General features: G+C 45.7%; 1 protein-coding gene across 1 annotated transcript in view; it reads right to left on the reverse strand.

The window, feature by feature from the left end:
- LOC128690554 (uncharacterized) overlaps positions 1-14,017 on the reverse strand; it is a 331,846-nt gene that overhangs the window by 38,139 nt on the left and 279,690 nt on the right. Inside the window, exons 30-32 of the mRNA XM_070089803.1 lie at positions 8,322-11,644; positions 7,488-7,754; positions 1,832-1,990 (exon numbers count right to left, since the gene is read on the reverse strand). Coding sequence (XP_069945904.1) covers positions 1,832-1,990; positions 7,488-7,754; positions 8,322-11,644 — 3,749 coding nt within the window. The remainder of the gene's footprint in view (positions 1-1,831; positions 1,991-7,487; positions 7,755-8,321; positions 11,645-14,017) is intronic.

The raw sequence follows: 14,017 nt of genomic DNA on the forward strand, positions 1-14,017 counted from the left end.
ACGTCTTCTTGAAAAAGATAACCAGGTGTTGTACATGTGTCTTATACAGGAAGTCTGTCTTCTACAGCTGTACACGGAGACTGCTACAGCTGCACAGGAGACTGTCTGTTACAGCTGCACAGGAGACTGTTACAGCTGCACAGGAGACTGTTACAGCTGCACAGGAGACTGTTACAGTTGCACAGGAGACTGTTACAGCTGCACAGGAGACTGTTACAGCTGCACAGGAGACTGCTACAGCTGCACAGGAGACTGTCCGTTACAGCTGCACAGGAGACTGTTACAGCTGCACAGGAGACTGCTACAGCTGCACAGGAGACTGTTACAGTTGCACAGGAGACTGTCCGTTACAGCTGCACAGAGACTATTACAGCTGCACAGGAGATTGTTACAGCTGCATAGGAGACTGTTACAGCTGCACAAGAGACTGCTACAGCTGTACAGGAGACTGTTACAGCTGCACAGGAGACTGTTACAGCTGCACAAGAGACTGCTACAGCTGTACAGGAGACTGTTACAGCTGCACAAGAGATTGTTACAGCTGCACAAGAGACTGCTATAGCTGCACAGGAGACTGTTACAGCTGCGCAGAAGATTGTTACAGCTGCACAGGAAATTGTCTGTTACAGCTGCACAGGAGACTGTTACAGCTGCACAGGAGACTGCTACAGCTGTACAGGAGACTGCTACAGCTGCACATGACACTGTTACAGCTGCACATGACACTGTTACAGCTGCACATGACACTGTTACAGCTGCACAGGAGACTGCTACAGCTGCACAGGAGACTGTTACAGCTGCACAGGAGACTGTTACAGCTGCACAGGAGACTGTTACAGCTGTACAGGAGACTGCTACAGCTGCACAGGAGACTGTTACAGCTGCACAGGAGACTGTTACAGCTGCACATGACACTGCTACAGCTGCACAGGAGACTGCTGCAGTTGCACAGGAGACTGCTACAGCTGCACAGGAGACTGTTACAGCTGCACATGAGACTGTTACAGCTGCACAGGAGACTGTTACAGCTGCACATGACACTGTTACAGCTGCACAGGAGACTGTTAAAGTTGCACAGGAGACTGCTACAGCTGCACAAGAGACTGTTACAGCTGCACATGACACTGTTACAGCTGCACAGGAGACTGTTACAGTTGCACATGACACTGTTACAGCTGCACAGGAGACTACTACAGCTGCACAGGAGACTGCTACAGCTGCACATGACACTGTTACAGCTGCACAGGAGACTGCTACAGATGCACAGGAGACTACTACAGCTGCACAGGAGACTGTTACAGCTGCACAGGAGACTGCTACAGCTGCACAGGAGACTGTTACAGCTGCACAGGAGACTACTACAGCTGCACAGGAGACTGCTACAGCTGCACATGACACTGTTACAGCTGCACAGGAGACTGTTACAGCTGCACAGGAGACTGCTACAGCTGCACAGGAGACTGCTACAGCTGCACAGGAGACTGCTACAGCTGCACAGGAGACTACTACAGCTGCACAGGAGACTGTTACAGCTGCACAGGAGACTGCTACAGCTGCACAGGAGACTGCTACAGCTGCACAGGAGACTGCTACAGCTGCACAAGTACGGTGGTGTTGGTGATAGCACTGATGACGCACACACTATAATCAACTTAATTTTAACATTAATTATACTATAGTTACATGTTTCAGGAGAGCTCACTGTAAAGTTAATCTCTCTCTCTCTCTCTCTCTCTCTCTCTCTCTCTCTCTCTACAACAACCAGCACTGTACAGCAAGAAGCCCCCACACCCTGGAGACCCCGTCAGTAAATGGAACACACCCGGCCTACCAGTATCAGAGAGCTTGGAAGTTGAGGAAGATTTCTTGGACAGACCTAACGTCTGACCCTGCTTGCCGCCTCCGCCTCCGCCGCCGCCGCCGCTCCTCCTGCCACGCTCCTTGTTCTCCACCGACAGCATCCCCGTGGCAGAGTCACTCAGGCTTCCATCTGCAGGCAACACGATATCAATACCCGGCCGTAAGAGAGGGCAACCTGCAGCGCGCACGCCAGAACAATAACACCAGCTCCTGCGCGTGCAGTCGGAACATAAATCGTTCACAGGTGGGTTGGCAGGTGTCACAGGTGGGTTGGCAGGTGTCACAGGTGGGTTGGCATGTGTCGCAGAGAATGGGTTCTCTGTTTTTTTTTCTCAGTATAAACGCTACAATATTAAGAGTGTTTTATGTAAATGATTATTTATTAGTTAAATACTTTCCTTTTGTGTGTGTTTATTCTGTGGGTGGATTTTATTAAATGATTCTCATCTTCTGGCTTATAATCTAGTGAATATATATATATATATATATATATATATATATATATATATATATATATATATATATATATATATATATATATATATATATATATATATATATATATATACATACTGTAGTTTTCTCATGCAAGATAAACTGATTTTAATTCTTAGAAAGTTTTAAGTGTGCTGAGATATTTAGTGTTCATAGTTAATTTGTATAATACAAAGTGGTGGTGATGTAGGTGGAAGAAGTGGTGGTGGTGGTGGTGGTGGTGGTAGCTGCCACCAGTAGTGGTGGTAGTGGTGGTAGTAATAGTATTAGCTGCAACCAGTGATGGTGGTAGACTACGGTAGACAAGTGTGAGGGAAGGGGGGGGGGATAGATGGTCTTACTTCTAAAAACAGTAATATTATCAAATCTCCAGATCTTGAAGGCAAGACAGATGAGTTTAGGCAGTTACTTTAAAGAGGTAATATATTATTTTCTTCCTTTCCTTCTTACACTGAACTCACTTCGAAAGAATATTAATTTTTTTTTCGTTTTTTCTCTCTCTTTACACAGAATTTAAGCAAATACATCAATGAATATGACTTTTTTTTCTCTCTCCTACAGTGAGTTACTAGAAGGTATCACGTCCCTACAGTAACCAAGACTAGGGAAGGTATCACGTCCCTACAGTAACCAAGACTAGGGAAGGTATCACGTCCCTACAGTAACCAAGACTAGGGAAGGTATCACGTCCCTACAGTAACCAGGACTAGGGAAGGTATCACGTCCCTACAGTAACCAGGACTAGGGAAGGTATCACGTCCCTACAGTAACCAAGACTAGGGAAGGTATCACGTCCCTACAGTAACCAAGACTAGGGAAGGTATCACGTCCCTACAGTAACCAAGACTAGGGAAGGTATCACGTCCCTACAGTAACCAGGACTAGGGAAGGTATCACGTCCCTACAGTAACCAAGACTAGGGAAGGTATCACGTCCCTACAGTAACCAAGACTAGGGAAGGTATCACGTCCCTACAGTAACCAAGACTAGGGAAGGTATCACGTCCCTACAGTAACCAAGACTAGGGAAGGTATCACGTCCCTACAGTAACCAAGACTAGGGAAGGTATCACGTCCCTACAGTAACCAAGAATAGGGAAGGTATCACGTCCCTACAGTAACCAGGACTAGGGAAGGTATCACGTCCCTACAGTAACCAAGACTAGGGAAGGTATCACGTCCCTACAGTAACCAAGACTAGGGAAGGTATCACGTCCCTACAGTAACCAGGACTAGGGCAGGTATCACGTCCCTACAGTAACCAAGACTAGGGAAGGTATCACGTCCCTACAGTAACCAAGACTAGGGAAGGTATCACGTCCCTACAGTAACCAAGACTAGGGAAGGTATGTTGCAACCCCTGAATGGGTTGCAATGATTATTATGTATATATATAATTATTACCTTTTCATTTAATTTTATATTGCTTATATTTGCGATAATAGCTAAATCGTAAATGTATTGCTTTATATTGTTATTTGACGTAGTTATGTTGTTAGGTAGGATGTAACATATTATGTGCTCAGTTCAAGTCTTGATTGTCTAACTACTGTAATTATCGCTCTTTGCTCGTTATTCTGCCGGCTTCTGAGCTGCAGTTGTCCACGGAGCTATCACGCGATCGAGGGGGGGGGGTGTCCTCACCTCACCTGAAGTATTCAGTCTGCTCTAGACTCTCTTGGAAGTTGGACAGATTGTCTGTCTCATTATTCTTGTTAGTTCTGTAGAACTCTGTTCACAGAACCTTGTATAGACTTAGTGATTTTCGACGTTGTACTGAGGTTGTGTGTCTCATAGACACTCTGAGTAACTCAGGTCCTGAACTCTAGCTTATGACCTAATTTGTACTGGTTTCTGTGTATTATCACAGTCGGGGATTTTCTTATGCTGAACTTAGATTCAGTAGTATGGGAGTTTTGTAACTTTTGTGGAGGATCTGCTGATGGTCCCTACTTAGTGTCGTTATATTATCTCCTTGTTCCTGATTCTGTGTCGCAGTTGCTTGCTGTATTGCTATTGGGCTTAGCATTCTTTTTGTTGTTCAAGCAGACTGTTCTGGTTGCCAGTCGGTCAAGAAGTTAGTTTATTAGAGGACTTTGTCAGTCACTTGTTTAAGTCTAGTCGAGTCGTGAGACAGAGAACTACTTAGAGCACTTACACACATACACAAACTTACTTGTACATATTTGTAATATCTTATTAAATGTTAATGTACCAGACGGTACTTAAGAATTATAAATGTGATATGTGCTTTCAGCACAATAATATTAAACTCGAGAGAAGTGATATTATTTTGATTACTGTGATTAATTTAATTTAATTTAATTTGACAATATACCTCTAGACAACTTAATGATTAATAAATTTATTAAATTTTAATTTCTCTAGTTAGTAGCGTACCAGTTGTAATCCTGAAGCACTATTGAATCTTACTGAATTCTTATGGATAATTGGACAAGGATACTGACTACTTGTTACGAAAACCCAGTAACAGGCTGGATGCTAGAAGGGCAGTCCTTTCTAGTATTCACTGGAGATCTCTAAGCTTTTAGAATCGCGTTTTTTGTAACAAGGTATCACGTCCCTACAGTAACCAAGACTAGGGAAGGTATCACGTCCCTACAGTAACCAAGACTAGGGAAGGTATCACGTCCCTACAGTAACCAAGACTAGGGAAGGTATCACGTCCCTACAGTAACCAAGACTAGGGAAGGCATCACGTCCCTACAGTAACCAAGACTAAGGAAGGTATCACGTCCCTACAGTAACCAAGACTAGGGAAGGTATCACGTCCCTACAGTAACCAAGACTAGGGAAGGTATCACGTCCTCACAGTAACCAAGACTAGGGAAGGTATCATGTCCTCACAGTAACCAAGATTAGGGAAGGTATCACGTCCCTACAGTAACCAAGACTAGGGAAGGTATCACGTCCCTACAGTAACCAAGACTAGGGAAGGTATCACATCCTCACAGTAACCAAGACTAGGGAAGGCATTATGTCCTCACAGTAACCAAGATTAGGGAAGGTATCACGTCCCTACAGTAACCAAGACTAGGGAAGGTATCACGTCCCTACAGTAACCAAGACTAGGGAAGGCATCACGTCCCTACAGTAACCAAGACTAGGGAAGGTATCACGTCCCTACAGTAACCAAGACTAGGGAAGGTATCACGTCCCTACAGTAACCAAGACTAGGGAAGGTATCACGTCCCTACAGTAACCAAGACTAGGGAAGGCATCACGTCCCTACAGTAACCAAGACTAGGGAAGGCATCACGTCCCTACAGTAACCAAGACTAGGGAAGGTATCACGTCCCTACAGTAACCAAGACTAGGGAAGGTATCACGTCCCTACAGTAACCAAGACTAGGGAAGGTATCACGTCCCTACAGTAACCAAGACTAGGGAAGGTATCACGTCCCTACAGAAACCAAGACTAGGGAAGGTATCACGTCCCTACAGTAACCAAGACTAGGGAAGGTACTCATCACCTTGGACTCTGTAATACGAGTCAGAGACAATATCTACAGTTTAGCTACACAATCCACTACAGGAATTTATACTATGATACAGTACTCAACCTGCATTACTTAAGAGCAAATGGATGAGGGGTGTTATGCAGTCACTGGGAATTATTTACTCTAAACTTGCCACACTATCATCACTTGCACTGTAATGCCACGCTTTGCTAAGGGAAATAAAATAGCAAGCTTTTATGAAAAAAAAATCTGCAGGTACTGTATGACCCTCACGGGTATAGCGCCTCTTTGTAAATATAATAACTTTTTGGAAAGCGTCGTATCAAAAGCGGAAATTGACTGAATGAACACATTTTTGTGAAAATAATAGTAATAATAATAATAATAATAATAATAATAATAATATTATTATTATTATTATTATTATTATTATTATTATTATTATTATTATTAAACCGACCATGGGTATTGTTAAAGCATCATTAAACGGTAACTTTGAAAGATAATGTTACATTTAGATTCTGAATTAGTTTAACTACAAAAAGTTTGGGAATTGAAAAAAGCATAAATCTGCTGAGAGCATCGATCAAGGGTAATAACCCAAGGCACGAATTAACGATAAACAGTTATTATAACGTAAGAAACGAACCCGGATACTATGAGATCTGAACCACCAATGAGTATTAGGTATTAGGCATAAAATAAACTAATTTGTGAAGAAAAAATTAATGCTAGAGACATTTCGACGTATTAATCGTGTAATATGAGTGTGTGTGCGTGTGTGTGCGTGTGTGTGCGTGTGTGTGTGTGTGTGTGTGTGTGTGTGTGTGTGTGTACGAGCGTGTGGTCATTTATGTATTCGTCCGATCGCGATCACGGACATCATTTGTGTGAAATCTGGGTTAGCGAGCCAGACTACCTTTCCAGAGTTCCGCTTCACGTTACGTCTGATCTTCCTGGCTGGCGAGTCGGAGGGGGTTGACGGGGCAAGAAACCTGACACTTGAAGAGAATCTAGATAACGTTCCTACTGTCGGAAGATGCAGACAAAACCTGTGTACACGTAAACACATTTGCCAGCCATGATGAAAGTCCTCTCATTCCATGGCTAAGAGATTCTCAGTTGCCAGAGGAATAGCGAATAAAATGGAAAGTTAAATTGTCGTAGCCTTGGGCAGGTATAGCAGGCCAGGAGGAAAAAATGCTAAAGTGGATTAAGTAAAACGTGCTGAATGAAAACATTGGCTAAGTAAACAGAAGCTGAAAGCAATGGTCTCAGAACCAATAGAAGAAAAATATTCGGTATGAGAGAATGCACATTATGGAATCACACACGTACCTTATAACCAGAGGCTGTATACATAAATATATCTGTTCTAAACAGTACAGAGATAATGGTGGATCTATAGGAAGGAGGAATGAGATTAAGTGAAGACAGGGGAGACTGTTGACTGTTTACCCTGGAAGAGAAACAACATGGTGAGCACTACTGAGGCAGGAGGGTTAGTGGTGGCAGCAGCAGGGTAGTGTGGTGGTGGTGGTGGCACTACAGCTGGTGGGCGGTGGTGGTGGTGGCAGTGGTGGTGGAGGCAACAAGCGAGTACTGAGTGGCTGGGTGGGTGACGGTGGCGCCCACCAGTTCCCCTTCTTACCCAACTTGACGTCGAGGGAGTCCATGATGGAGACTCCTGCCACGGCCTCAGGGGGGGTGGTGGAACCCTCTGCGCTGCACTCTCCCTCGGGGCACTCCTCCTCCACCTCATCCTCCTCCTCCACCTCTTCCTCCTCCACCACCTCGCCCTCCTCACAGCCCTCTTTCGTTTCGCCACTTTCCTCCACTACTCCCTCCACTTCCTCAATCACGCTTTCTTCTTTCCCTTCGCCTTCGGGTTTGTCTCCTCCTCCCTCACCTTCCTCCTCTGGACGCCATGCGGGAAGGGGCAGGACGAGGGAAGGGGTGGAGGAGGATCCAGGGAAGGGTATGGGGAGATGGGAGGAGCAGAGAGCGCACGAGTAAGAATGTGAGAGCCAGTGGAACTGCTCGCGTGTCAACAAACCAGGCACAACTAGCTACATCCTCATGCATAATTCAGTATTTCAGTCAGAAAAAAAAACAGAATTTGTCATTTTAGCAGAGCAATTGAAATGAGTAATTTATTGAAAAAATGACAATGCAATCGTTGAATAACAAATGCACATTATTAAAGACTACAAATTGTAACAAAAAGGATAAATCGGTTACTATTTTAGGGAGGGAGGGAGTGGGGAAGATGACAAAGAAATCGGGAGGTGGTCGTCAGGCAGAGAGGTCACTGACGCGGAGGGGGAATAAAGTTGACAAAAAACATTAAAGGCGGAGACAGAGGCATGTTAGAAGCTGGAGCTGCTGCCCACATCCTGTTATGAGGAACGGGGGAGGACAAGTGAGACAGAGGACACGGGGGGGTAGAGCAGCGGAGGCGGACATGCCAGGCAGGTCAACGTACCAGCTTTTTCCGTCTCGGGGACCTCGCTGGTGGAGAGGCTCCTGCCCAGCTGACCGCGTTTACTTGCCCCGCCGTAGCTGCCTCCCGCGGGCCCATAGGCGGTGATCCGTTGGCTAAACTCACTAGCAGGATTAGAAGAAGGGTCTACATCAGCGTCTGCGCGAGGCTCCGTACTAGGGGGACTATTGGCGTCAAATTCAAAGTACTCAGGGTGCTCATTAATACTAACTGAGGAACTGTGGCGAACTCGGGATGTTAAGGGTCTGTCTGTGTCAGGGATATCTCCTTCAACTACGTCTGCGTCAGTGAGGTACTGAGGACGGGACTCTGCTACATTATAGGATGGGTCTGCAAAAGTCTCGTGGGTATTAAACGTGTGGGCGTGGGTGGTGTTAGAAGGGTGGGCGTGGGTGATGACAGTAGGGTGGGCGTGTGCATGAGCGAGGTCGTGAGGGTGCGGGGGGTGCGGGTGAGAAGCACTGTCGCGTCGGTCTTGCGGTCTCCGAGGGTCGTGGTACGTGAAGATGGGGTCGTAGTCGGCAGCGGCGGGGTACCGTTTGCTGCATCGAGGGTCCTGGGCGTGGTGAGGGTCTCTGTACCTGCCTTTCTCTCCCTCGTAAGGCTCTACAAAGTGACCATCAAGGATGTAAATCTTTCGATCTCTCAGGTCCTTTCTGCTGTTCTTAATGTCGTAGTACCTCCTGGCATCGACTTCACTGTAGCCCTCGGGAGGAGGGCCTCTGCGATAGCCTCGCTCATATTCGTCGCCCTCTCGGTACACATCGATCTTCACTGGCCCCTGGTTCCTGTACCTAACATGGTCCAGCGAGAGAGAGCTTCTGTAGCGCTCTCTATCCACGGAGGCATGGTCTCTGTACCCTCTGTAACTTGCATCAGCAGTCACTGTACTCTGGCGTCTGTATCTCTCCTTTTCTATGGCCCCTTGTTCCCTGTGCCTCTGCTTCTGCACTGCGCCCTGTTCCCTGTACCTGGCCTCGACCCCCGCATCATGTTCCCTGTATCTTTCTTCGTCTAGGTGGTGGTCATCCCTATACCTACCTCTCGTCACAGGCAGAGGTTCCTGGTACCTGTCTCTGTTGATGAAGATATGTTCACGGTACCTGTCATCGTCTCTGGGGTCGTGATCATGATATCTCCCCTCGTCTTTTGGATCTTGCTCCCGATACCTTCTTTCACCTCGCAGGTCTCTCAAATCTCTAGGGTCAATGTCTCTTGGGTCTCTCTGTTCATGTTCTCGATACCTGCCCTCATCTACCGGGATTCTCGGGTCTGGCTCGCGATATCTCTCATCATCTAATGAGTCTCTTGAGTCCGGTTCTCGAAACCTAATTTCAGTTGATGCGTCTCTCGGATTTAGCTCTCTATATCTGCCTTCATCTGTTGGGTCTAGCTCTCGATACCTGTCTTCATCTACTGGGTCTCTTGGTTCTGGCTCTCGAAACCTGCCTTCATCTACTGACTCTCTTGGATTTAATTCTCTATATCTATTGTCATCTGGTGGCTCAGGTTCTCGATATTTTCTCCCATCTCTAAGTTCTCTTCTTTCTTGCTCTAAATACCTACATTCATCTACTGAGTCTCTTGGGTCCTGTTCTCGATATCTCCCATCATCAACAGGACCCTGGTCTCGATGTCTCCTCTCGTCTGTTGTTTCCGGCTCGTGATACCTTCTCTCATCTATAACGTCGTGTTCTCTGCGTCTGCCTTGATCCCCCAAGGCAGATCTGCTGTACCTTCTCTGTTCGTGATATTTTTGCTCCTCCGCCTGCTGAGCGTCGTAATTGTTGTCGTAGTCGTGTGGGGCGCCTTCAGGGTATCGTTCGATGTCGTCCATAGGTCGAGTGGCATCGCGCCTCCTCTGTTCCATAGGAACAAATACATCTTCGGAGCTGCATGGCTCGTATTTCTGTGCACCGCCACCTTCATACACGTGAAGACTTCTGCTCGGCTCCAGTGGTCTGTCCTCAAGTTGTCTTCTGTCTTCAACTGGTCTTCTGTCTTCCAGCGGTCTCCTGTCCTCTAGAGGTCTTCTGTCTTCAATCGGTCTCCTGTCTTCTAGAGGTCTTATATCTTCCAACAATCTCCTGTCTTCCAGAGGCGCCTCATCCACAATAGATTCGCGAAGAACACTATACCTACGCTCCCGCTCTTCTCTGGACGGTTTCCAACTCATCTCTAACTGAAGGCTTTTACTCGGATCCCTCAAAAGAGAACTCTCAGTGTTTGCTCTAATAAATGTCCTGCGAGGCTGTGAGGCAGTAGTTGGGCGCCGAGCTCTTGGAAGCGTCTGGCTACATCCTTCGTGCATGTCTTGTAGCGATTTAGCGAGGAACTCATCCGTCATAGCACGGCCCTGCTGTCCCAGTGTTCGCTGGTCTACTCTACTGAACTCTGGATTCAGGTCTCTCTGATCCACCTGCTCTAAACTGAAGGAGCGGTCCAGAGAGCGGTCCGGAAGAAAGACCTCCGTCTCTGCCCCGCTGTAATCAGAATCGTACCCGTAGTAAGTTCCTGCGCTGTGACCGTCTGCGAGGCGAGTGGAGCTCCTCCGGCAGTACATAGACCGGAGGCTTTCGGGCGTAGGCGCCGCCGCCTCCGGGTTTTGAGCCTGGCTGTAACCGTCAGGAGGAGCCCGAGACTTACTTATATAGGAGTCCTGCATGTCTTCCCTTACCACTAAATCTGACTCATAAGGCACTGATTTATCAATTGAAAGTGAGCTTCGTGACATGGCAGAAGGGTCCTGGACCCTTTGTTTGGACAGAACTTCATCCTCGTACGTGACGGTCTTTTTAGGGTGAGTTCGCAGCACCAGATCGTCCCGGGTCAGAGACCTAGACCGAACTCTATGACCCTCCTCCCTCAGTGCATGACCTACTCCCCAGTAATCTGTCTCAGGGTCGTGAGGAACGAACCACCGACGGTCGTTCTCTCCCAGGCTGCGACTCTTCTGTAGACGATGCTTCGCGCGAGGCTGCTGCTGCTCCTGCTCCTGCGCCACGCTGACCACAGTATTGCTGCGCATCAGAGCTCGCGGTAGCGGATGCTGTCGCCGGCGCACGGCCAGATGAGGGGCGCTCCTGGATACGCCCGCAGCCACGCCCATAGAAAGAGAACGCTTGAGCACAGGGGGTGGGCGTATGGGGCTGAGGGAGCGCATAGAGATGTCAAGCAAGCTACAAGACGGGTCCCGACCCATATGGTGGTTGTAGTCAGTGTCAAAGTCAGTCGCCAGTGGGGACTGGTCCAAGGTACCGTCACAGCCATGAGTGTCGCTCTTCAAGCTACTCAGGTGCCGCCTACTGCTCGGGGGAAGGAACGGGTTAGGTATGAGAAGAAAAAGAAAGAGAGGAACAACGAATTAGTTGACCTGATGGGGGAAGAGGATAGAGTTTAAGAGTAAGAATACAACAAAGAGAAATGAGTGAAGAAGTGAGAGAAGCAAAAGATAAATATAAATTAACTAACAGGTTAAAAACATACAATGAAACCTGTCAACATTAAAAAAATGTCTCTTAAAATTACATATTGTTAAACATATTCCTGAGGTATACAACTGTAAGATGAAAAATGTTAATGATACATAAACATAAGTATCTTGAGTGTAAATTAAGACAAACGACGCGGGTTATGGCATTTTACCGTAAAGACGTTTCGTGAAACCACAAGAGTCCCTGCTGGGCGAAACGTCTTCACAATAAAATAAAGCCACAACCGAGCTACTGTATTTTAGTTCCATACAGCCAGTACACTCTGCCACTTTATTACCATGTATCTTCGAGTTGACAGTCATGCTAACATCACCTTTCATTAACCTCATGATCCAAGGAAAATGGATCAACCCTTCCAAGAAGTAATCCTACTTATTCTCCAGTTCCCAGGCGATGTGTGGCCGGCCCCTACAGATTTAACGTTGTTGAGTAACCTTAACTTTCTGATGGTAGGATTGTTTCTGCCAGGGGTAGAAACAATCCTACCATCAGGATTGTGACAAGCCAAGACAACCTCAGTGACTTATATATATATATATATATATATATATATATATATATATATATATATATATATATATATATATATATATATATATATATATATATATATATATATATTTATATTTATTTATATATATATATATATATATATATACGTATATATATATTACCATATAATCACTAACGTCCGTATAATCACTAACGTCCGTAGAACCACTAATGTCCGTAGAATCACTAACGTCCATAGAATCACTAACGTCCATAGAACCACAAATGAACGTCGAACCACCAATGTCCGTAGAGCCACTAACGTTCATAAAACCACTAACGTCAGCAGAACCACTAACGCTCATGGAGCCGCTATCGCCCGTAGCACCACTAATGTCAATAGATTCACTAACGTCCATAGCACCATTAACGTCAGCGGAACCACTAACGTCTGTAGAGCCACTAACGGGACAACCAGAGATTCTCTACACAGCTTCTTCCAGAGCGGTGCCTTGACCCTGGTACAGGGATCAAGGCTCCAAGATATGAGATCCGTCCACCTTTCAGATTACACATTTCCCACAACATGTACGACCCCTTAAGGAAATGATAATATGTAAACTTGTTAAAGGTTTAAACAAACCGGAAGTTTACTTTAGGTATTCAACTTTAGGTATTAAAGTATTCTCGAGTGGTGGTGGTGAACAGGTGACATGCAGCCTTAATGAGCCTTTTGTGGTAGATAGGCTTTAAACCTGAGAAACCAGAGGTGCACAGGAAAGAACCCTTTCCTCTGCCTATAATAACCTTAATGACCCTTAATGACATCGCCAGTCATTAAGTGAGCACTGAACGTAATTAGCGTTCAGAGAACGCCATTCAGCGTTCATTAAGTCACAGTAATAACATACATACATTTACCAGCTGGAAAAAAATCACAATGATACAAAAAAATGGGTCATTGAATTTAAAGAATTTTGATTTTGTCACGCCAGGTTTTGAAAAATAAAACAAAGGTTTATCTGGGTTTATACTCGCTGAGTATGAGGCCTAACGAACCTTTGGTTTATTTCCAAAACAGCCTCCCTCTCTTAGAGAACTGTGTGGGGAGGATATAGGTGTATGGGGAGCCTCTCTATGGGATATTATAAGTGTATGGTGAGCCTAGCCTATGTACAGTATGTGGAGACTACCTGTATGGGAAGCCTATGACTGTATGGCGAGCCTATGACTGTATGGCGAGCCTGTAAGTGTATGGCGAGCCTATGACTGGGGAGCCTATAACTGTACGGGGAGCCTATGACTGTATGAGAAGCCTATGTGGTCTTTTAAGTATAAGTAGACATAATAATACTTCCAAGTATGGAATTGGAACCTATGTACTTACAGAATGTTAGGTACCTACTTATATCCCTACAGTATGTTAGGAGCCTACGGACTTATAATATGTTTCGGAGCCTATATCTTTCCAGTATGTTAGGAACCTATACACTCAGTATGTTAGGGCTCCACACTTCTCTGATAGTACCCTATACACTTGTCTAAGGACTATTTGGACTTATCTAAGGCTCTACGAATTTGTGTAAAGGCTCTATCGACTCGTGTAAAGATTCTGTGCACTTAGATGAGAGACTTTTTAAGCATTATTTTTTACATACAAATGTTATGAGCAGGTGTGACGTGAATAACTAA

This window comes from Cherax quadricarinatus, chromosome 29 (genome assembly GCF_038502225.1).
Source record: "Cherax quadricarinatus isolate ZL_2023a chromosome 29, ASM3850222v1, whole genome shotgun sequence".
Classification (NCBI taxonomy): domain Eukaryota; kingdom Metazoa; phylum Arthropoda; class Malacostraca; order Decapoda; family Parastacidae; genus Cherax; species Cherax quadricarinatus.